The 22,533-nt window shown below is 53.2% G+C and overlaps 2 protein-coding genes and 1 long non-coding RNA gene across 3 annotated transcripts in view; 1 reads left to right on the forward strand and 2 right to left on the reverse strand.

The window, feature by feature from the left end:
* The window catches only part of PFDN1 (prefoldin subunit 1), a 32,194-nt gene extending 27,403 nt beyond the window's left edge, over positions 1 to 4,791 (reverse strand). Inside the window, exons 1-2 of the mRNA XM_035338747.1 lie at positions 4,640 to 4,791; positions 4,291 to 4,457 (exon numbers count right to left, since the gene is read on the reverse strand). Of these exons, the coding sequence (XP_035194638.1) occupies positions 4,291 to 4,457; positions 4,640 to 4,672 (200 nt within the window). The 5' untranslated portion in view covers positions 4,673 to 4,791. The remainder of the gene's footprint in view (positions 1 to 4,290; positions 4,458 to 4,639) is intronic.
* On the forward strand, positions 78 to 13,056 carry LOC118173832. Its single transcript, XR_004754409.1, has 3 exons — positions 78 to 92; positions 5,919 to 5,922; positions 12,834 to 13,056. It is a non-coding gene; the product is annotated as an uncharacterized LOC118173832 (long non-coding RNA).
* Positions 10,069 to 17,799, reverse strand: HBEGF (heparin binding EGF like growth factor). Its single transcript, XM_035338746.1, has 6 exons — positions 17,648 to 17,799; positions 17,338 to 17,514; positions 14,579 to 14,756; positions 11,957 to 12,112; positions 11,750 to 11,842; positions 10,069 to 10,637 (listed from the first exon to the last, which is right to left on the reverse strand). The coding sequence occupies exons 1-5, from the start codon at positions 17,688 to 17,690 to the stop codon at positions 11,770 to 11,772; spliced, it is 627 nt and encodes a 208-aa protein (XP_035194637.1). The 5' UTR covers positions 17,691 to 17,799; the 3' UTR covers positions 10,069 to 10,637; positions 11,750 to 11,769.
* Between the last annotated feature and the right edge of the window lie 4,734 nt (positions 17,800 to 22,533).

The following is a 22,533-nucleotide window of genomic DNA, read 5'->3' on the forward strand; positions in this document are numbered from 1 at the left end:
CTCTTGGCCACCAGGGCACACTGCTGGCTCATGGCCAACCTGTCGTCCACCAGGACCCCCAGGTCCTTCTCCGCAGAGCTCCTTCCCAGCAGGTCGTCCCCCAGCCTGTACTGATACGTGCGGTTGTTCCTTCCCAGGTGCAGGACTCTACACTTGCTCTTGTTAAGCCTCATTTGGTTTCTTCCTGCCCAGCTCTCCAGCCTGTCCAGGTCTCGCTGAATGGCAGCACAGCCTTCTGGCGTGTCGGCCACTGCCCCCAGCTTTGTGTCATCGGCGTACTTGCTGAGGGTGGGCACTACTCCCTCATCAAGGTCATCGATGAAGATGTTGAACAAGATAAGGAAGATTTATATTTATAATCGATGTATTGGCCAGAGGCTGATAGCAACATGCTTGTCATGGGATTCATTTAAGTATTACAGCACCTATCAGCTTCTCAGCAGCTGGGCTTCAGTGCTGAATGCTGGACAAAGCCTTATCTGAAGAGATGGGCAACAGAGAGCCACTCAAATTTCACAGACTGCCCTATACTTAGTAACTGAACCATAAGGATTAAGCCTTGCATGTCCTTCAGTTCTTTGTGAGCTCTGTGAAGCGTGAGCGGGCAGCACAGTACGGCTACCACATTCTGCAGTGATCTGTGCTGGTAAAACCAAACACCAATCCCATCCACAGAACAACAAAAAACAACAACGACGACAAAATCAGCCCTTGCAGCTGCATCCAAAAAAAAGTGTCATCACCTGAGCGACCTGCAAGAGACTCCAGTCTTAAAGGGGTTCAGGAAAGATTACAATGACTTGTGATGTCTAGTTTAGAAACAAAACCAAGTACCATGCTAAAAACAGGAATGCATTTAAATCCCACAAATGACCAAGAACGTTGATCAGCTTTCACTTGTGGATGGAACCAAAAATCTGTCACTTTTAAAAGAAATGATGAAAACTGTACCAAAACGATACCATTACAGCTGTGCCCATAAAATGGCATACTCACAAAAAACCTTGAATATAAAGTTGTGCTGCAGTATTTGCTTGATTTTTACTTTCTTGCACTTTATTTTTAAGCGTATTTCCACAACAAATGAGAGAACACTGATGATAAAGCAATGCCAAACCAAAACTGAGCATCTATTTTGGCATGGCATGAAAAACTGAAGTGCTCTCCTCACTGTGCCTAGCATAAGCCCTTGACATTTTTCTTCTCTAAATAAGAATCTTGCACAGGTTAACGGTTAAAAGAATGTAAGGGGAAAGGTCTGAATATTCAGACAGGATTCTGAAACTTAAACTTTCAGCATAGTTCTCAAAGCAGTATGATGATATCAGTTCACAAATAGCTTAAGCAGAAGTCCAACACAGCAGTAGTTGTCTCAGGCTACGTAACAAGCCTTTCGAAAGAGCATGAAGTAAGAGAATTGAAATGTATTTGGCACAATGCCACTACTCAGATGATATCCTAGCCTCACAGATATGTACAGTACACAGCAATTCATCATCTCATACTATGTGCCACTGACATTTCTTGTGTTGAAACAAAAATAGCTATAGCAAAAGTAAATCAAGCACCACATGTGGAGGCCAGTAAGGCTTGTGCATGTTATACACACTGTAATAATAACTAAATAAGAACTAAAAATGAACTCACCCACACAAGTTTTGGAACAACAAGTGGACTTTCACATTCACTGGTGGTGCAGGAAAAACCTCTCAGAAAGGAAGCAGGCTCAAGCTCTAGGTTCAGAGCACAGAAACCACACAACTACTGCGCGAGTAGTGCAGAAGCAAATACAGAACTAGGCAGACTTCTTCCCAGGACACATCACATCACTACTGTTCCTTAAACCGTTCACTTTCACAAAGACCTGGAGTAGTTCATCCTGTAGAAGTGTATGTACTACCCCCACGCACACAGCACATACCACCACAGCTGAAGAAAAAAAATACCAGAAGTCAGATTCTCAGCAGCAGTTTAAGTGGGTTAAAGAAGAAGGAAGGAAAAAAAAAAGTGAAGTAAAACAATAAAAGAAAAAGTTGAGTGCAGGAACAGAAGCACCAAACCTACTTCCAATAATTTAGCTTTTCAAGCAAGCTGTCAGAAGAGCTGATACTGAGACCAACACCAATCTTTTCTGGATAACTGAAATCCCCTAGAGTTCTAACATTATTTACAGAAAACATCTATGCCTCTTTTGGTCACATGAGTTAATGCTAAACTGTGCAAAACAAATTGCAGGTGTTGAAGACATCATCAGCACCCAAAGGCGTGTAAAATCCCATATCCATACAAGCCAATCAAGCCAACAAGTTCTTTTTTTTTGTCTTTTTGGTGGTTTTGTTTGTTTGTTTTGTTTTTAAATCTCCAGTTTCACTCCATACAACACAGATTACACAGACAAAACAACTGTAATGACCACTTCCTTTGGAATATAAATGGCCAAACTGCCCTTGAATTTTAACTCCTGCTCAAGCACAGCTTTAACCAACTTTTCCAAGTGCCCAGATTTCAGCAAGAAGTTTTCTATGATGGGATGGAGTGGGCTCCAGGACGAGCTTTGTGTCCCTGGTGTGAGATCATCGCATTAGAGAGCGACACAGAGCATACCAAAACACAACTACCAATTTGCAAGGCAGCCTTCAGCCCCATGGCCAGAATAGGCTGAGCTCACATAAATACTGCATCAGGCTAAAGAAGGGGGAGAAAAAAAAATATATAAATAACTTAGTGAATAAGTAGTATTGAGAGCAGAGTACTCTCTTAATCTGTATTTACATAATGACTACCAGAACAAAATCCATTAAAAGTTCAGGCTTTAAATACTTTCATAACACAAAACATATTTTTCTGGTGGCACCTCTACAGCCCTTCAGGATCAGAAAGCCATCTAGCGGGGTCTAAACCACCTTATCTGGTCATTGAAAGGTAAGCAAGAGAAAATTCCCCAAAAGACTGTCACACCAGCAGCTGCTGCACACAGAGAAAACAGAAGTGGTTTAGGGGACAAAGAAGGTGCCTCTTACTGATAAGCTGGAAGCAGAAAGCAGGATAATGCATTTCACCTAGCAAGGAAACACAATCTCATTCACAAGCAACATTACTTTGCAGTAAAGATTGATACACTCGTGCTTTTAAGGAATCTTGAAGTACTTCTCCATATTGAAGAAGTATTCTCTGCTTTCAGATTTTAAAAAGGCCCTAAATAATAATAATAATAATAATAATAATAATAATAATAATAAATGACAGCTCCTGAATTATCTACCCTCAGTCTGTCTTCTCTGTGACAAAAACGAACAGCCTACAGTCTGACCATGTTGCACCAGTCACCTCCTGCAAGAGACCAAAACCTACTTCCTTTCAAGGTCACTAGTATCTCCTCACAAAGCCAACATTTAGCCCATCTACATGGAGACATTTATTTACCGGGAGCCCCACCGTTTAGTGAGCATGCATTCCATGTCTAAAACCAGTTTGTACAGACTTCTGCAAGAGACTGCCAAAGTCCAACAGAGGTGCATCATCAATGTTAATCAACACATGTGACTTCTAGTTTAAGGTGTTTCTTTTGACAACCATCCAAGTAGTTTCTCATGGGTGCACTGGGACTACCCATGCTCACTTTCAAGGTTTAAATAAGGACAATGCCAGCCAGATCCACGCACTGATGTGATACTGCAAAGAGCTTTCCTGCAGACAAACACGTGTGTCAGCAAAGGCCTGAGCACATCAGCTGCACACGGGTGCTTTTCAAGGAGTCTGATGTAAATTACATGCGGAACAATCGCAGCTGGACAGACCTGTGAGAGCCCCCCATGCTGCTCACAAACACAGCTTGCCGTTAGAACTTTGTTTTGCTAACTGAGGTTATAAAACTCAAAGTCATGGCAAACGAGACCATCATGGACAGCAGCAGAGCCAGCAAGCAAACACTAGCAGAAGTTAGAGCAGAACTTCTAACAGCCCTTTTTACAGGCATATAGCAACAAACCCCAACTGATAAACCCCAGTAAGCTCCACTGTACTCCCAGGAAGACTGATGGAATCCTGAGGGAAGGGAAGGCTGAGGGAAGGCTGACGCATTCTTCCCTACAAGAAGAACCCTCTCCCAGAGACAGCAGCCCAGAGGCCATTTACGTACAGAGGCCAAGAAGATCTCCTCATCTACCGGGCTGCAGCTGCCACCTCGCTTGCCTACAGAGACAAGGCACGCACAAGGGATCTGTCAGCGGCGTGGAGGAGCACGGCGACCAGGCCTCCCGCACCTGCACCACGGGCAGGGCCGCTACTCACATTCTGCCCACGCCCTCGTACATGCGGGTCTCGTCCACCAGCATCATGATCTCGGTGTCGGTGAGGTGCGCGTGCTTCTTCGTCTTGCTCAGCTGCTCGATCTGGATGTCGGCCAGCTTCACCTTCTGCTGCGTGTCTATCACCTTGGCCTGGAGCTCCGTGAAAGCCTGGAGGGGGGGGAAGAGCAACCACAAGGAAAGACTGGGGCGGCCGGGCCGGGGACTGCGGGGAATTTACGGGGCCAGCAGGGAAGCGCTGCCCCACGCGGGCGGCCCGAGCCGGCCGGCAGGCAGGGGGCAGGCGGCCGGGCCCCGCAGGGCTGCCCGGGCCCCGCAGGGCTGCCCGTTACCTTCTTCAGCTCCAGGTCCACGGGCGCCGCCATCTTCCCCTCGCTCGGCGCCTGCGCGGGGGGAGGAGAGGAGGTGGACGGGGGAGAGGAGGGGAGAGGAGAGGGATGGAGGAGAGCAGGGTAGGAAGTGGCAGGAGAGCGGTCGGGAGCCGCGGCTGGGGCCCGCAGTGGGGACAGCGAACAGCGAAGGGCTCGGGGTAGCGCCGGGCTGCGGCACGGCTCCGCGGTGGGGCCGCCTTCGGAGCAGCGCTGGCAAGGCGTGAGGGGATGGCCGTGCTGCCCGGCTCGTCCCCAGCTGAGGAGGAAGGCTCCCTGAGCCCAGAAACGACAGGGACAGGTCAAAAAGCTGTACCCGTAGCTAAAGCTAGAGCCACCGATGCTGGCGTGCAAAAGCAGGCTTCTTGCCCGCAGAAGCAGGGCTGCTGCTGCGGGGATGGGACAGGATGGGGTCAGGTCCTGTGCCAGAAGCGGGAGCAAGGGGCTGCAGTGGGTTTACGGGGCAAGGCTGTGGTAGCAGGGGGCCATAGGGGTGGCTTCTGCGAGTAGGATCTAGAAGCTTCCCTATGTTAGATAAGGGCCCCGCTGCTGACCAGAGCTGAGCCAATAAATGATGTTGGTTGCACCTCTGTGAGAGCAGATTTAAGAAAGGGGGAGGAAAAAAATAAATGCTTCACAGCAGCTGGGAGAGTGAGAGGAGTGAGGAACAGCCTTGCAGGTGCCAAGGTCAGTGAAGAAGCAGGGGGAGAGGTGCTCCAGGCGCCGGAGCAGAAGTCCCCTGTGGCCTGTGGTGCGGCCCATGGTGAAGCAGGATGTCCCCCTGCAGCCCATGGAGTACCACGGTGGAGCAGGGTTCCACGCTGTAGCCCATGGAGGAGACCACGGTGGAGCAGGTGGCCCTGCACCGACAGAGACTGCGGCCTGTGGAGGACCCCCTCTGGAGCAGATTCTGGGCCAAACCTGCAGCCCGTGGAGAGGAGCCCACGCAGGAGCAGGTGACCTGGCAGGAGCTGCTGCCCGTGAGGGACCCAGGTTGGAGCAGTTTGCTCCTGAGGGATGGACCCTGTGGTACAGACCCATATCTGGAGCAGTTCTTGAAGAGCTGCTGCCTGTGGGCAGCCCACACCGGATCAGTTCGGCAAGGACTGCATCCCGTGGGAGGGACCCCACAGCACAGGGGACGAGTGTGACCGAGAAGGAGTGGCGGAGAAGAAGTGCTATAGACTGACCATAACCCCCACTCCCCCGTCCCCCAGCACCACCCGAGGGGAGGAGATGGAAGAGGGGTGGATGTGGGGAAGGCATTTTTGGTTTCTTTCCTTTGTTTCTCACTTCTCTAGCTTGTTAGTAATAGCCAATAAATCTTACCATCTCCCTATTCTGAGTCTGTTCTGCCTGTCACAATAACTGTTCAGTGATCTCCCTGTCCTTATCTCAACCCTTGAGCCCTTTTCGTTTCTCCCCCTTTCTCTTTGAGGAGGGGGAGTGAGAGCAGCCATGATGGAACTCGGCTGCCCACCCAGGTAAACCCCCACTGATGCATGTCTGCAGCCGGGACTGGGAATACCAGCCAGTACAAATCCAATTAAAAGCTGTGAGAGAGGCTGAGGAGTGCAGCATGCTTGCCTGGCAGTCAGTGAGCTGACAGCACAGTACAAAGCCCACGGTCTGTCTGTGACGTGCAGGGTAGCAGTGCTGCTTCTGCAGAGGTGGCTGCTCCAGCAGCCTGCTGATCCCTGCGCAGCCCTGCCAGACTCAACCAAGCAAGTTCCTGCTCATGAATCACCTCCGCTGCTTCCAGTCCGAGTTTTCCTTGGAGTTTGTCCAGGCAGACTAGGACAAGGTATGAGATCATGATGAGACCATCAGATGCCTTTTGGGGGAAGACAGCAAAAAATAAAATACCCAGCATGGCATTCTGTAGTCAGCAGGTTCCATCCTGCTTGCCTCTGGAGCACCCTTATTTAACAGCAGAGTGCTGTTAAACCTCCAGGGACAGTCAGTTCTTCTTGTAACCTGCTACACTTGCCCTGAAGTGAGGACAGATCCAGGCCTCCCACCATTTCCCATGCTCATACACTGGACAGACACTCATGCTCTGAACCAGTTAAACCCCAAGCCTTGGATGCAGGGAAGATGCTTCCCTTTGATCCCTCTGTGTAAGACCTCAGACTGTTGAGGCCCCTCCTGCTGCTCTGCACCACAGACCCCAGTGTATACAGCACATAATGATTCCTGCAGAGAAAAGGAAAACCTTGCACTGAAAATCAGGAAGAATTTCATCAGCCAGTTCTAGCATGGCCTGGTCTCCCTGGGGGAGCACGGGTGTCCCTCTGCTTGTGTCATCCATTTTAGAGTCCACTGCACAAAAGGCTAGAGGATGCTCAGGAGTGAAGGACAGTGCCTTGGCTTGGGGAGGACGTGGCATGGGGACTGGAGCGAGCACTTCCTTCCTGTCTTGGCAGCGACGGATGCTCTGCATTGGGCTGTTGTTGGCTCCTGTAGAGGCAGGCTGCTGCCCAGCTTCGTGCAATGCTGCTGGTGGTCTGTGAGCCCAAGAGCAGATCTGGAGCCTTCTGGCCCTTAAGCTGCCCAGAGAGGCTGGCCATCATTTTCAGTGCCTTGCTGATCTCTTCCAAGTCATTGCAGCTACCATCCCAGCAGGCCCAAGCAGTGCTGCTCCCCAAGTGCAGAGCTGGAGCTGGGGACAGTCCATCCTCTGCCTGCACCTCCCAGATCCTTGGCACAGAGGTGTAAACCAAGAGGGCTGACCTGCAACCACTGGCATGGAGATGCTCCAAGAGCTTCATGGGAGGGAGATCTGACCAGAAAAAAAACTCTCTGGATGGACCATGTGAAGGAGGCAGCAGCAATCTGTGCTTAGCAGATGGGCTGGAGCAAAGCACTGGGACAGCTAAGAACAGAAAGTCTCTGGAAGGGGCAGGAATTGTCTTCCCACCTCCAGATCCAGAATAAGCCAGGCCTGGGCCAGATCTGAGTATCCCTATGATCCCTAGAAAGGGAGGATCTGCTGAGCAATTTTGCCCTGAAACAACGCAGTGACTCTGGATGCCAAGCTCAGTTTCACCGTGATCTGGACAATGCCGCAGGCGTTGTGGCCTCCTCCATGGATGCTTGAGGCAGGGGGGAGTAGCTGAGTTCCCCTTTCCACAGCAACAAGAAACCCATGGGAGAGTCCTCTTTGCCGTACGGTTCATTACATTTCTTGGCAAAGCCTGTCCTTGGGTCAGGGCTCAATGGCTGTGTAAGGAGTGAAGCAAAGCTAACACCTGTCAGGAAGAAAAACTTCATCTCTTCATCCCTGCCTTAGCTGGGCAGAGAACATCTACAGGACTGTCATCCTTTCACAGCCCAAAGGGCAGAGAGAAACAGCCAGCTTCGCCATCTCTATACCTTCAAAATAAGTTCCCAGCCTGTTAAATTACCATCCACAGGCAGCCCAGCTTTTGCCACAGCCCTGCAGAGGCGCAGTGATCCAGAACACATCCTTGCATGGCAGATGTGCAGAGGGCAGCAGGGCTCTGGGCAGCATGGCAATGATGACGTGGCCCCATGGCTCTCAGAGCTGCCACCACAGGGAGCATCTCCCCTGCTCTCATCCTGTGGTCAGAAGGAGCAGACCTGCTGCAGTGGCCATTCAGTCTCACCCACGTGGGGCCTTGTCCCCAGGTGCAGGGATGCCCCATAGCTTGCTCCCCGCAGGCAGTGGCTGCCTTGGGTCCATCACAGGCAGGACTGCAGCAGCAGTTGCATGCCCGTGCTCCCTCTCTTCCTGCACAGAGCTCCCTGAGCTGCGTGCCCACAGGCTGGGATCCCTGCCCCTGCCAAGTCAGCAATTCCTGCTGTTAGCCCAGCTGGGACTTGCGAAGGCTTTCGCCCCCACTCCTGCACCTCCTGCTCGCTCCTTCCCATCCAGAGCAAAAATCAACACAACAATTCCAGTTGTCTGCAGAAAAAAAAAAAAAAAAAAAAAAAAAAAAACATTCCAGCTGAGGTATTTCCAGTGCTGCCAGCCCTGGGTCAGGCAGAGCTGCAGGCATGCAGAGCTGCTGAGCAAAGGCAGGACAGTGCTCCAGGCTGGAGCTGGGAGCAGTTCTGGGGAATGGGAGCCCTGAGCTGGGGAGCCACAGCAGCACGGGGAGGTGGGGATGCAGCAAGGGCCTCCTGCACAGCCACTGGAGATATTATTTGCTTAATAGACATTGAAAAGGTCCAGAGTTCAGAGTCCTTGATTAAACCAGCACTCTTGCAGCATTAAGGTTCAGGTTCACACAAAGCAGAATGAGAAACTTGTTTCCCCGTTGCTGGGACTAGGGCTGCTGCAGCTGCTGGGGTTTTTGCTCTCCGGATGATAATGCACAAGGGTACTCACTGCCGAATACCTGCTTCCCATCTATCGCAGCTGTGTACTTTAATCATTCTATCTTGGGAAGCACTGGAGTTCTAAAGCATTGCTTCATTCCCCCCTTCCCACCCTCCAGGTTACAGCAAAACTCACTGGCTGTGCAAGGGGGCTTGAACTAATAAACACATTTCCTAAAGCAATCCCTCTCCCAGGCAGCAGATGAGCCTAGAAATTGTTTCATGCTTTACCAGAGCCAAGTTGGGGCTAAGTTTGTCAATAAAATAAAATCCCACTCTACAGACTGTTCACTGCCCATGCTTCAGCATACATTGTAGAGCAGAAATCACTAGCTTGGCATTCTCTTTTGAAAATTCAACTTTGACATTTGCAAAAGCAAAATGGACTTGAGGAAAGCAGATCTCATGCAGTGGGATAGCCATTTTTCTCTGCTTAATTCATCAGGAATGGGTCCTGCATCATAACCTGAAACCCTGAGTGACCCCAGCCCCCAGGAACCTGCATCCACAACCCTCAGCCAGCCCAGGGACCACTACTAGGAGCTCCTGCAGGGCAGGTATGAGAATCCACCTCATAATTTTCAGCCAAATGCTGGCTTAAAATCCAGGAATCAGTCCTGTTCACATTGATCTGTGATTAGAGCAGCTGAACTCAAGGAGGCTTGGCTTCATCAGCAGATACCCAAATACCACATCCATTCCTGGCTCGCCAATATGTGAGTCTGATAAAACAGACATGGGGCCAGTCTGGCTGCAAACTCTTGCCACTGAGAAGCCAAAGCAGCTGCCCCATGGCACGGTGAAGAATGGATACTGGCACCAGCCCCTTGCACCACACTGTTCAGCTCCAGCAGAAGATGCTCTGCTGCACCCGAAGGACAGCAGCAGCAGGTCTTGTGGCCACCACAGCATGCTCAGGATCCGCGTCACTGTTTCACAGATGCACCTTGGTGTTTTGAGATACCCCACTAGTAAGGGCTTGTTGTTACATACACTCTACAGAGGTCTGACTCCTTTCCACCCCCATCATTAAATTAACGAGCCAAGTGTTTGTTACAAAGTTATTTATTAGAATATTACATTGCACTTAAAAAATAAGGGAGGTCTGACCCTGTCATCTTGACTTAAGAAAGGACACAGGGGCAGACCTCCAATAAATATAAATACTATGTACAATTTATCTAAAATAAATATATAATTTAAAAGGAAAAATATCGTGTTAAATAGCTGTTACCCTCCCACCCCTCCTGTGCCTAAGAAAGCCCCGAGCCACGTTTCTCCGCCTTTCACAGTTTGTTCCTCCGCGTGCACCACAGTGGGCATCCCCCAAGCTCTGGACAGCCCCTCTGCTGATTGCTGGCCAGTCCCTCCTGCCCTTCTGCATGGGCAGCTCTGCAGCATGGCAAGGGATCTTGCCTCGTGGAGATTCTCTCTCCCCAGTCTTCTCCATCCCAGAGATTGCTGAAGCTCCCTGCAGCAGCACTGCTGCCCAACGGAAACCAAAGCGAGCACTGTCATGCTGCTCCAGCAAGCTCCTGATGCACTGCAGGGTCCCAGGGACAGCACTGGCTCCGTGGCTCACATCTTCCAGGAGGTAGAACTGCGTTAGTGCCGACCCCTGAAACACAGCATCACAGGATCAGTCGCTGGCTGCGCACCAGTATCCAAAGGCACTACTGACATGCTGTCCACAGCCACTCTCGCCCATGGAGTTGAGCCCTGTGTACCAAGGTGCTCGTGCCATCCAACTGGTGAGAAAGCTCTTGTGGCCACTGAAGGCACTGAAGTGTGGCCACTCTGCAGGACTGGACCCAGAACTGAGGCCAGGATGCCAGGGGAAAGCTGTGGCAAAGTACAGGTAACATCCCATGTCTGTCATGGTATTTTTCCCCTGCACATGGCTTTCCCAATCCCCAGGGCAGAGGACAGCAATGATAAATCTTGCTCTGATTCTCCTTCCCTAACCTTCAACTGTCAAAAGTTAGAAATCCCACCGCCAACATTACCCAAACACTAATAAATAACATTTCAGAAACCCTTTGAAGGCATTACTTGATACACCACCACCCCCAAAGAACAAAGTATTTTATTTATTAAAAGGAGAAGTAGCTGTAATGTACATGGGAACACCTAACATCAGGGTTTGGACCAGGGCAGAGGAAGTCTGCAGGCTTTCCAGCACCCAGCTACCACTGACATGTGGCCACCTCCAGGCCAGAGCACACCCAGAGTAACATCATGGGGCACTCCCATGCCCAGCTGCAAAGCATTACATTGGTGCAAGTAATAAGCAAAGGACAAGTGGGAGTGAAAAGGAAGGCCGTTTTTTTAGATGTGTATATAAATAGAGGCAATATCTAAGGAGGGGAAGTGACTCAGTGGGTCAGACAGAGGGAGCAGAACAAGTTACAGAGTGGGGGAAGAAGAGGGAAAGCAGCTTCCCTGCTGCCAAATATCCCCAAACCATGCAGCAACAGGCCAAAGGAGAGACACAAGGTTAAAAAGGAGGAGGGAGTAGTCAGATGTCAGAGGACAGGGATTTGAACAGAAAGGGAAGGAAAGATAGCTGGGGCCACATGGGGCAGCCCATGCTCTTGGGCCAAATCCAGCAAGCTGCTTCTCCAGGCTCAAAGCAAATTCATGGCAAAATGCCTGGCTCTGGCACAGGATCAGCACAAACAAGCAGAGCCCCAAGCCCCCAACAATGCCCCAGCCCCAGTAAGGGCTCACCTTGCCAGCACCTGGCATCCTCAGTGATTCACAGTGATGCCCAGCTTTATTTTCTCTTCATTTTCTACATCGTAGACACCCCTCTTATGACACCTGTGAGGCCAAGCAAAGAGATGCTCAGAGCATGGAGCGAGCAGCCCCTGCCACCATTCCCCACAAACAGCCTTCCCAGGGACACGGCTCCAATAACAGCCCCCACCTGCTCACCTGAGCATCAGTAGGGCTGCAATGATGACAAGACACAGCGAAGACAGGACCACAGCAACAACAGCCAGTGCTGTGGTGTGGTCATACGTGCTAGGGGGGTGCTCCACAGGCAGCGAAAGGCCATGGCATCTCTCTCCGTGATATCCTGGCTGGCATCTGGGTGAGAAGGAAAGCTTTTAAGGATGGCAGCGGTCAAGCTGTGGCGCTGTTGGGTCCCTCAGTCCCCAGTGAGGAGGAACTGCCTCTGCTTAGCTTTGGCCAGAATCCTACAACCTTCTCCTGATCCCTACCCTGAGTCAGGAGGCCCAGTGGCACCATTGCCTCCCTAATACTAGTAAGTTATGTTTCTCCTGCATCCCTGCCCCAAGCACCGCATTAAGACCCCTAGGAAGACCAGGTCCTTCCCCACAGAAGGCACTGGGGTCTGTCCACTTCTCACTCATTCCCAGACAGAGCTAGGCTGTTTGAGCCACCTCTGAGTCATGACAGACCCCATCCACCACTCACGGGGCTGAAAGAGGGCTGGCCCCTGAGATCCCAGTGGGCTCACATGGGCTGGTTCCCAGGGGCATGCAGAAGTTGGGTATGCCAGGCAAGCTGCCTACTTCAGGGAGGGGAAGCCTCAGGCAAGGAACAGAAAACCAGGTGGGGCCATGGACTCAGTGCTTCCCTGGGAGCAGGATTTCCCTGTACTCTTAGCCAGCCCAAGGAGACTCCCTGCAGATCTGTGAACTTGTTCACATATCAGAAATAACATTCCCCATCAGAGCTGTGAGGCAGCCACCCAAGCCTTCCCTGTGAGGGAAAGCACACTGACGTGACCAGCTGAATGCATCCAGTGCCACCACCCTCAGCAGAGCTGGGCAGCAACACACAGACTCCCTCCAGCCCTTCTGCCCAGCTCACGATGCTGGGGCAAGTTCCAACACAGCCACACAATTGTATCCACTCTCCATCCATGCAGCAGGGCTGTGTTCTGCGCTCTGGCACCATCCACCCTTGCTCCCAGCCCCCACCAGCAGAAACAGAGGTCAAGAAGACCCCACAATGTAAGTTAGCACAGCTGGAGCCAGCAGCAGCCAGGAAAGTAACCACAATCAAGTGACACCACTCAACGTGAAGCCTTGGGGCAGTTTGTCCTCAGAACAGCAACAGCTCAGGGAAGACAGCCCAGAGACAGGCCACCAGAACGGGGAGCCCCACCTCACCCCCAGCACCAAGGTGGGAGCACCCTGCCTGCATCCCCAGCCCTCCTGCAGCCCCCCGGGAGCAGCCAGTCAGGAAGGGGGGACGTGGCTGGGGCCGTGTCACACCCTGCTGCAGGCTGGGACCCCAGCCTGAGCTGATCCTGAGCAGCCCCAATACACCTGGCCTGAGGGCCCAGCAACATTTTCATGTCAGGCTCCAGGCAGAGAAAACTAAGCAGTTCAAGGAACCGCACAGACACTGATCTCTGTGGATTGCAGGGCACGAGAGCCTCTGGGCACTATAAGCCAGGGAGCTATTATCTGCTCTGGGCACAGGGCTGAGTAGCTCAGGGGATTGATTGCAAAGAACAAAGCCTCTTACAACCACCAGCTCAACCCCTGTCCACGTCAGCAGAGATCAAGTGTGTACCCATGGATATTTCCTGAGGTGGCACAGCCAGGCCCAGGTGCCCAGGCAGCAAGCAAACTTTCTCCGCCGCTTGCCTCATCTGATCCCTGCTCGCTACCTGCACCCAGCAGAGTCTGTCACGCACAGACCCTCATGGTGACACAGCCCTGGCCTCAGGGCCAGAGAACCACAGGGACACAGCTTTAGCATACTGTCCCCCAAGGAACTGCCTCTAATCCTGCCTCCCTCACAGGTGGCACAGTAGATGCTGTGGATGTGGCAGGGTGAAGGAGGGAGCCCATTCTCCTCCCAAGCTCCTGCACTTTGATGGCACAGAGCCACATACGCCACGCTGAACAAGGGATCACTCATACCATGCCCTCATGCTGGAGCCTGGCATGAGGACTCCATACCTGCAACACCTCTGCCAGCCATGCTGGGGACGCAGCCATTGGAGCTCCTTAGCTCTTGGACAGGGCTTGCAACAGTGAGACGGGTCAAAGAACATACTGAGACAGGATAGTATCTCACACCTAACCTATACAACACCTTGCTTGTAGGACCTAGCCCATCTCAGAGGCCCAGGTGCTCAATTACTTCTCTGGGCCCAACCAAAGCTCAAGGAAAGTAAACCTCTGGACAGCTGCCAGGCCTCTCAGCCCTGCATTGAGTTGGCCTCCTCCAAACTCCACCGCTGCAGGCCTCTCTGCCAACCTCAGCCAGAGCTCACTAAGCCATGCCAGTGCCCCACAGGCAGGGGTGCTGCGGAGCCTCCTGGGTCTAAGGCTGAAGTTGGTTTTGGCAAAAGATAAATCTGTTTAAAATCCAGGCCAGAGTGGAGGCCAAAGTTTCCCACTGCTCTTCAAGTGGGACACTGCACAGAGAAGATGCAAAGTCAGAGCCATCCCCACAAGAACAGGGAACGTGCACTAAAAATATCTCCTACACTCTTCCTCTGCGCTGCCTAGAGAATTCAAGGAACAATGACTAAGGATTTCCCGATACAGGCACACACCAGTAACTCACATGCAGGATGGAGCACCCAGCTCTCTGATGTATTTGCATTCACCATGAATGCAGAAATCCTTGTACTTTCGCAGACACGGGTCTCTCTTCTTCCCCAGGCCTTTTCCTTTTCTTCTTTTATTCCCATTCCCCTTTTTCTTGGGAGTAACCAGGCCTTGAGGCTTTGACAAGAAGGCAACTGGAAAACAATTTCAAAAGGAGAAAAAAAGTTTATCACCTCAATTTGTCATTTGAAGACAAGACAGAGCAGCAAACCCTCTGTTACTGTAGCCAACTCAGCCCTGGCATTTGCGCAGCCTTTTGTTCAATCTGCCCCCAGGCAAAGGTTTTTCCATTTTTTCAGATTTTCACAAATATCATGGCCTTTCCAATTCATATGAACAATTCTAAAGGAAATAAAGGAACAATTAAACAAGAAACCAGGGGAAAAACAGGGCTTTATGCATCTCAAATGTTGCTATTATATGCACCAGTTTCCACTGAACACAGAAGACTGCTAATTGCGCTGCTATCTGGCTTTTATTTCCTTGATGAGTGCGGTCTTTTGTAAAGAGTCCATTCATGGCCCCGAGGGACTCGCCTTCCTGTGGTTACAACGATGCTTGCATACAGGACAAGAGCAGGATTAGAAGAGCAAACCCAGGTCAATTTTTGGTTTTGCAAAACCAAGTTGATGGCTAAGGAAGCGTTCCCATGAATTACAAAGGTATTTCTTAATTGCAGTGCAAAAATTGGTGGGTTTTGGTGCAAGGCCAGCTCCCTGCCAGGCTGGTGGGAACCAGAGCAAGAAGTTCCGTGCACGCTCCCCACAGACACAGAGTGAAACCATCAACATTATTGGAATAGTTTGAGATGGGCAGATGTCAAAAATAAGCCCCCACCCCACCCCCACCCCGATCGATCTGGCCGGGTGCCAGGATGTCAGAGAACACTCCCTGCTTGGAGGGAGACCCGTCAGCTCTGCCTGGCCACAGCAGTCTCCCTGAGACTGGGGAAATAGGAACTAAAATGTGTTTAAACTGGGGAGGGTAAGGGGAAAAGGACAGCCACATCTAACCCAGCAAGTTTCAGCCTGCCCCGTTCCTTCTCAGCAGCTTCCTTACATAACCGAGTCCTCAGCAATCTCTTCCTCCCCGTACAAGAGCCTCACATGCTGAGGAACACCATTTGCCTGGCCAGGAAGCTGTTTCAAAATTTTTCTAGTCCTACCTTAAAGGATGTTGAAAACTGACCCACCAGAAAACTCTGCGACTTGGTACAGGTGAGGCATAGAGCTCCATGCAAGCTGCCTCAGGCTGGGAACAGGGGCTGCCCCCTCCCCAGTGGGCTACCACTGAAGGTGCCCCTGCAGACCGGCACTGCCACAGGGCTGGCACAGTGCTGCTGACTCCCCCCATGACATTTCACTGGTGGCCTCCACTGTTACCACCCCCTTGGGGCTCTGCCCCTTGTCCTCTGAACAGTGCAGCTCCAGGGACTTCAGATGATCTTGTCTGTTGGAAAATAGGTCCAGCCCAGAGGGGCAGGGGGATGCCAACAACACCCTTGGTACTCTGATGGATACCTTGTGCCCTGGGTCCTCATGGGCTGCACCACCAAGGGGAAGGTGCCTTCAACACACGAGTGTATTTTTCTGATTACAGCTCAGCTCCAGACATTGAGAAAGTGCTCCAAGAGGCCACAGGCTGTTGACCGTGCAGTGCTGCCTCAACAGCTGTTATTTCCCATCCCATCAACCTGTCCTCCCCTCAAACCAGGCACAGCCCAAGCCTGCCAGATCACTTGCACCTCACAGGGATGCACAGAAGAGCAGAGGGCAGACAGGAGTATCTCCCTACCGCACCTCCCATCAGGAGGGGGAGCAGCCTTTCCCAGGGGCTGAGCCCCCTTTGTTTAGGGCTTAACCCAGTTATGCAAGCTGGTGTTTGAGTCACAGTTGGATGAATACAAACAGCTAGAAACCAAAGAAAGGAAGGCTAGAGAGCCAGGGATGACCTACATGGAGCTGAGCACATTCATCCTGGTGCCAGGTTACCAGTCTGAGCATACCACATGCCCAAGGCTGGGCAGGTACGGGTCGCTCTTCTCAGCCTGCAGCGGGTCCCCCATCCCAAACTGCCCTCAGAAACCCTGGAGAGCCCTCCAGACACTCTGATCCTGACCCGGGGGAGAGGAGCCAAGCATGAATGCACAGAGAGCTTAACAGAGAGACAGTGTCCCCAACGCCCCCGTGGCAGGGACTGCCGGGTGACTAACCCTGCCTAGGTATGAGGAGCAGCCATGTGTGGGTGGCGGGTGACTCACAGCGATCCCCTCGCTGCCATCCACCAGTGCCGTGCTCGGGAGAGCAGCACGGGCCCACGAGGTGACCGTAGAGCCGAGCTCCTGCCTGCCTCACCCGGGGCCGACCGGGACCTCCGTGCCCGACGCCAGCACCCCGGCCCGGAGCAGGGAGGTGCCCGCTCTGCCGGGACCCCCGCCCAGGGCTGCTCTGGCACCGCGACTACCGGGCAGCCCCGACGGCCACAGCTTCTGCCGGAGCACACCCAGCTCCCGGGGCCACCCCGAGCCTGCCCGTCCGCACGTTCCCAGCTCCAGCCGCGCCGATCCCCCCCGGCACCTCCTCCAGGTCCGGCTCCGCACCTTGCTTTTCGGTCCGGACCGACCACGGCCCACATTCCAACCCCTCCGCCCTGCCCCGGGGCCGCTCCACGACCCCGGTGTGGCCCCGAGCGCCCCGTCCCGCTGCCCGCACGTACCTCTGGGCACCTCGCTGAGCTCGTCCCCCGAGGCCGCTCCGCCGCCCTCCTTCTCCGCGCTGCCGCCCAGCAGCGGGGCCGGGGCCGGGGCCAGCGCCCCGCCGCCACCGCCGCCCTTGTGCAGCACCTCGTTGTGCAGCTCCTCACGGCCGAGCCCCCCCGCCGCCGCGGAGCACACTGCGGGAAGCGGGACACGGTCAGACCCGGACGGGAACGGGACGCGCTGCCCACCCCCCCAGGACCCCCTCGGGACCCCCCCCGGCCTGGGACACCCCCCACCAGCCCGGGGCTCCCCCTTCCAGCCCCGTACCTGCTGCCAGCAGCGCGTGGATCAGCACCGCCCGCCCGTCCATGACCCTCGGGGCAGCGTCCAGGCAGCCGCCCAAGTCCCGTTCCCGGCTCCGCTCCGCCGGCAGCACTCGGCCCGCTCGGCCCCGCCGCCGATAGAAAGCAGCGGGCAGCGGGGCGGGGCGGGGCGGGGCCGCGCGGGCCGCCCCTTCCCCGGGAAGGGCTTCCCCGGAGCCCCGCGGGGCCGCCTCTGGAGGGCCCAAGACGGGCGGGGGCGCCCCCGGGCCTCCGGCCAGCCCCGGCCCCCAGCAGCAGGCGCTTTGGGGCCGGGGAGCTGCCCTCCGGGGTTGCCCTTAGCGTGGGGTGCCCGGTGCTGTGCGTGCTGTCGGCTCAGCGGTGGGACTGGGCTGCGTTGCAGAGATGTCAAGGAAGTTCCGTGGTCAGTTGATTTATAGAATCATAGAACAGAATCGTAGAATCATTAAAGACCTCTAAGATCATCTGGTCCAACCATGAGCCTACCACCAATGTCACCCACTAAACCATGGCCCTAAGCACCACGTCCAACCTCTCCTTTAACACCCCCAGGGACAGCGACTCCACCACCTCCCTGGGCAACCCGTCCCAATGACTAACCACTGTTTCTCCTAATTTCCAACCTAAACCTCCCCTGGCACAATTTGAGGCCATTCCCCCTACTCCTATCACTGGGTATCTGTGAGAAGAGGCCAACCCCCAGCTCCAAACACCTTTATTTCAGGTGGTTGCAGAGAGCAATGAGGTCTGCCCTGAGCCTCCTCTTCTCCAGACTAAACAACCCCAGTGCCCTCAGCCACTCCTCATAGGACTTGTGTTCCAGACCCCTCACCAGCTTCGTAGCCCTTCTCTGGACATACTCCGGGGCCTCGATGTCCTTCTTGTACTGAGGGGCCCAAAACTGAACACAGCACTCGAGGTGCAGCCTCACCAGAGCAGAATACAAGGGAACAATCACCTCCCTGGTCCTGCTGGCCACACTACTCTTGACACAAGCGAGGATGCCGTTGGCCTTCTTGGCCACCTGGGCACACTGCTGGCTCATGTTCAGGCGAGCATCGACTAGCACCCCCAGATCCTTTTCCTCTGCACAGCTTTTGAGCCACTCTGCCCCAAACCTGTAGCGCTGCATGGGGTTGTTGTGGCCAAAGTGCAGGACCCGGCACTTGGCCATGTTGAACCTCATCCCATTGGCCTCTGCCCATTGAGCCATCCTGTCCAGGTCCCTCTGCAGGGCGTTCCTACCCTCCAGCAGATCGACACTTCTCCCAGCTTGGTGTTGTCTGCAAACTTACTGAAGGTGCCCTCAATTACTCCTTTACGACCATCCTAAAATTGTAGAAGGGAAGAAAGAGATTAGAAAAACCAGACTGGAAACTTTCTGTTCATTTGTCTTGCGCAGATGAAGAAGAAAGGGGATCACTGAGGATCCAGCATACACCATGGCACGTGGAACTTGGTGCTGCAGAGTGTTCTCTGGATCATATTATTACTGTCAAAGTGGCCAGGTTTCAAGAGGAGCCAGGCTCTCTATTAAGTACAGCCTGCAAGAAGAGTGTCAGACAGGAAGCAGAACTTCACAGTTTGGAGGTAAAACCTTCTCTGGCATTAGCAATGGGGATGGCACCCTGTAAAGGAACAGACTTCAAGCCCTGTGAACCTTGCCCTGTTGCCAGCAAGTATTGGAGATGGGAGACAGGTCCATATGACAGCCTGAGAAAGTAGTGGAAATCCTTTTTTTTCAGAGGACATCCAGCAAAGGGCTACCAAGATGACAAAGGGACTGGGGCACCTCTCCTATGAGGAGAGGCTTGAGAGAGCTGTGACTATTTAGCCTGGAGAAGAGGAGGATTGGGGATCTCATCAATGCCTGAAAATAGCTGAGGGGAGGATGCAGAGAGGATGAAGCCAGCATCCCATTTCAAGGGTACCCAGTGCCAGGACAAGAGGCAACAGGCACAAACAGGAACACAGGAGGTTCCTCTGGAACATCAGGAAGCACTTCTGTGCTATGTGGGTGACCAAGCACTGGCACAGGCTGCCCAGAGAGGTTGTGGCATCTCCCTCCTTGGAGATCTTCAAAAGCCATATGGACGTGGTCCTGGGCGCCCTGATCTGGGTGTCCCTGCTTGAGCAGGGGGTTGGACCAGAGGTCCTTGCCAGCCTCAACCAGTCTGTGATTCTGTGATAAGCCCTGGAGCCACCTTTGTGCCTGCATGAAGAGTTCATTAACTCGGTTGATTCATGGCTTCCTCTCACATTCTGGCATGAAAACATCAAAGTCAGCTGATCGCCCTGGCTCTCCCCCATGGTTCCAGTCCATGGTGCTTGGGGGGGAGGGGGCTGGCTGTGTTTCAGTCTGTCTCCTGTGTCATGCTGAGAATCACTTTGGTTTGTGTTGAGTTTGGCCTTGTTTTCATGCCAGGTGACAGGCTAGAAAACACTGATGACGCCAAACATTGGGCAAGTGCCGTGGCTTTGCATTGTTTCAAGTCACATTTGAGAGGGACACATCCCCTTGATTGTTCCTGGTGGTAGCTTGAATTCCCAAGCCAAGAACTCTGGTGCCAGTTTCAGTTCAGCAAGGCATAGTCGCGGCGTGATTAAATATTCCTGTGATTGTTGTTGTTGTCTCCAAGGAATACTGCCGGATTTGGCAACCCCCCACTCACGCCCTCCTTCTTGCTCAGACTTGACTTTTGCAATTGTTTGCTGGATGTTGTTCCTTCCGGCTCCTCCAGGCATCATCAGCCTTTAAGAATTTGGCAACAGAAGCAGCACAGGTGAGGTGAGTTCATTGCAGCAGAGTGGTTCTTGCTACGCTGAGCAGCAGAGGTGCTGGCACCTCCAGGACTCCTACACATTCATTCCCTGGTATGCCCCTGTGTCAGGAAGGGATTTTCTGCCCATCCAGTTCCCAGCCACGTTCCACCAAAACCCTTGAGGATGGTCTTGCATGGCTGGCACGCATGGGAGGTGCTTTTCCTGACTTACCTGGAGCAGCACAAAGCAAGTGAGCACGTAAGGAGAGAAAGGCACCAGCTCATGCCATCTGTGAAAGAGGTTTTGCTTCCTGCATTCTTCAGCCCATACAAAATGTTTGACTCTGGCTTAGTGGGCGAGCAGCAGTAAAGGTTTTTGTTTTCAAGCTGTGGCTCATGCACAGGGCCCTGAAAAAGCCCTGGTATCGGCAGCGCAGCCTGCTGCTGTTCCCAATGGCAGGACTGGGCAGTTGTGAGCTGTGTCAGGTCTTGGGTGGCTGAGATCAGCAGTTCTCCCAGAGACCCAGAGCTGGGTTTGAGTCCACAGACCTGACTAAGCTGTGTCTCAGCTCAGAGGCAGCCTCACTGGCCAGGCCTGCCCAGGAGCAAAGCAGCTGGATATGTTTAATTCTGTTTTCCTGCTCAAGAAGATCCTGGCATCCTCCACCTGTGCCCCTGGGTCTGTGTTTGTTGGCTTCCTTCTCTCAGGCAGTGCACCTCTGCAGCTGCCATGCCTGTCAGCAACCAGCAGCCCCTGTGGCATGAATATATTCTGCTGGCTGTTGTTGACGTGGACATAGTGTTCTCCTGCTCTAAAGCTCAGGAAGCCTTTCTGCCCAAATGTCTGCCTTGTGCTGCTGGCGTGCTGGCTGCCTCCCAGTCCTTAGCCCCACATCTCTAGGGCCATCAGAGCTCTGTCTGCTCCCGTGCAGCGCCATCCCCGTAGCAGCAGCTGTGTAGGAGCAGCACCCTCGTGAGGGATGCAGAAACATGAACGCCCCAATGATCTTGAAGCACACAAGGAATCACTTTTCAAGCCTTCAGGTCTACTAATGGGGCCTCAGGAACACCTGAGAAGGTTGCGTGCCCTGAACACTCCCCCACCTTTCTCGTCTGTTAAGTCCTGTAAGTCGTCACCTGTAAGATCCTGCTGCATGTCCAGCCTTACATTCATTTGTGGGTTGCTGAGGCACAGACCCTGGCAGGTACAGGAGTGCTGAGGTCAATAAAGCCCTTGCTGTGCCCTGGAAGCAGCTTTGTGACTCCTGCTCAAGACAGGTCAGCCCATGCTACTGGCTGAATTGGGCAAATGCTGCCAGCCTGTTACAGCAGGGTCAGAGTGGTTTCAGGTGCTTTTCCTGAGCCTGGGCCTGTGCCAGTTCCAGCGGCTTTGCAAACACTTTTTTTTTTTTTTTTTTTCTTCCAACTGTTATTTTCTCTAGCCACTGTGTGAAAAGACCTTTTGCAAACAGAGGAAGAAAACAGCCCAAAAATCTGGCTATTCCAGAAGAACCGAGGTGGAGGTCAAGCTCAAAGACCCATCAAATACCCTGGGCAAGATGTGTACAGATCCCTTTCTACTCCTCTCCTTGCAGGTCTTGTTGAACACCAGAGAGAAAGCAAATCCAAGGGCGAACACACTTTTCTTTCCCTATTACCATACTTTTCTTGCCTGTGGCAGCACAGCAGGCAGTGGCTGGGGAGGGGCAGGCACTGCAGGCTGGGATCTGCTCCGCGGTCCCTGCCTGCACACGTGCCCCGTCTTCACCTCTGCTCTGGAAGCAAACCACAGGTCAGCTTTTCCACGCTGCACACCTAGGTGGCTCTCCACAGGCCCAATGAAAGCTGCTGCATAGCTGGTAACATGCAAACCATCTGTGTGCGCTGGCACACTCCTTAGGAAAACACTGCTATCGCAGGGCAAACAACCCGGCAGGTACACGGAGCACAGCTGGCGTGGTGAAGGCCTCTGGAGGACGTGGGCTCCAGGGTCCAGCCCTGAGGGCAGTGTTTGGATCCCTGGGGATGTGGCAGGCTGAGATGTGGCTGAGAAGTGAGCAGAGAAGCGAGAGAAAGGGATCAGCATTAAACTGAAAGGGAGAAGTGAGAA

This window comes from Oxyura jamaicensis, chromosome 13 (genome assembly GCF_011077185.1).
Source record: "Oxyura jamaicensis isolate SHBP4307 breed ruddy duck chromosome 13, BPBGC_Ojam_1.0, whole genome shotgun sequence".
Classification (NCBI taxonomy): Eukaryota; Metazoa; Chordata; class Aves; order Anseriformes; family Anatidae; genus Oxyura; species Oxyura jamaicensis.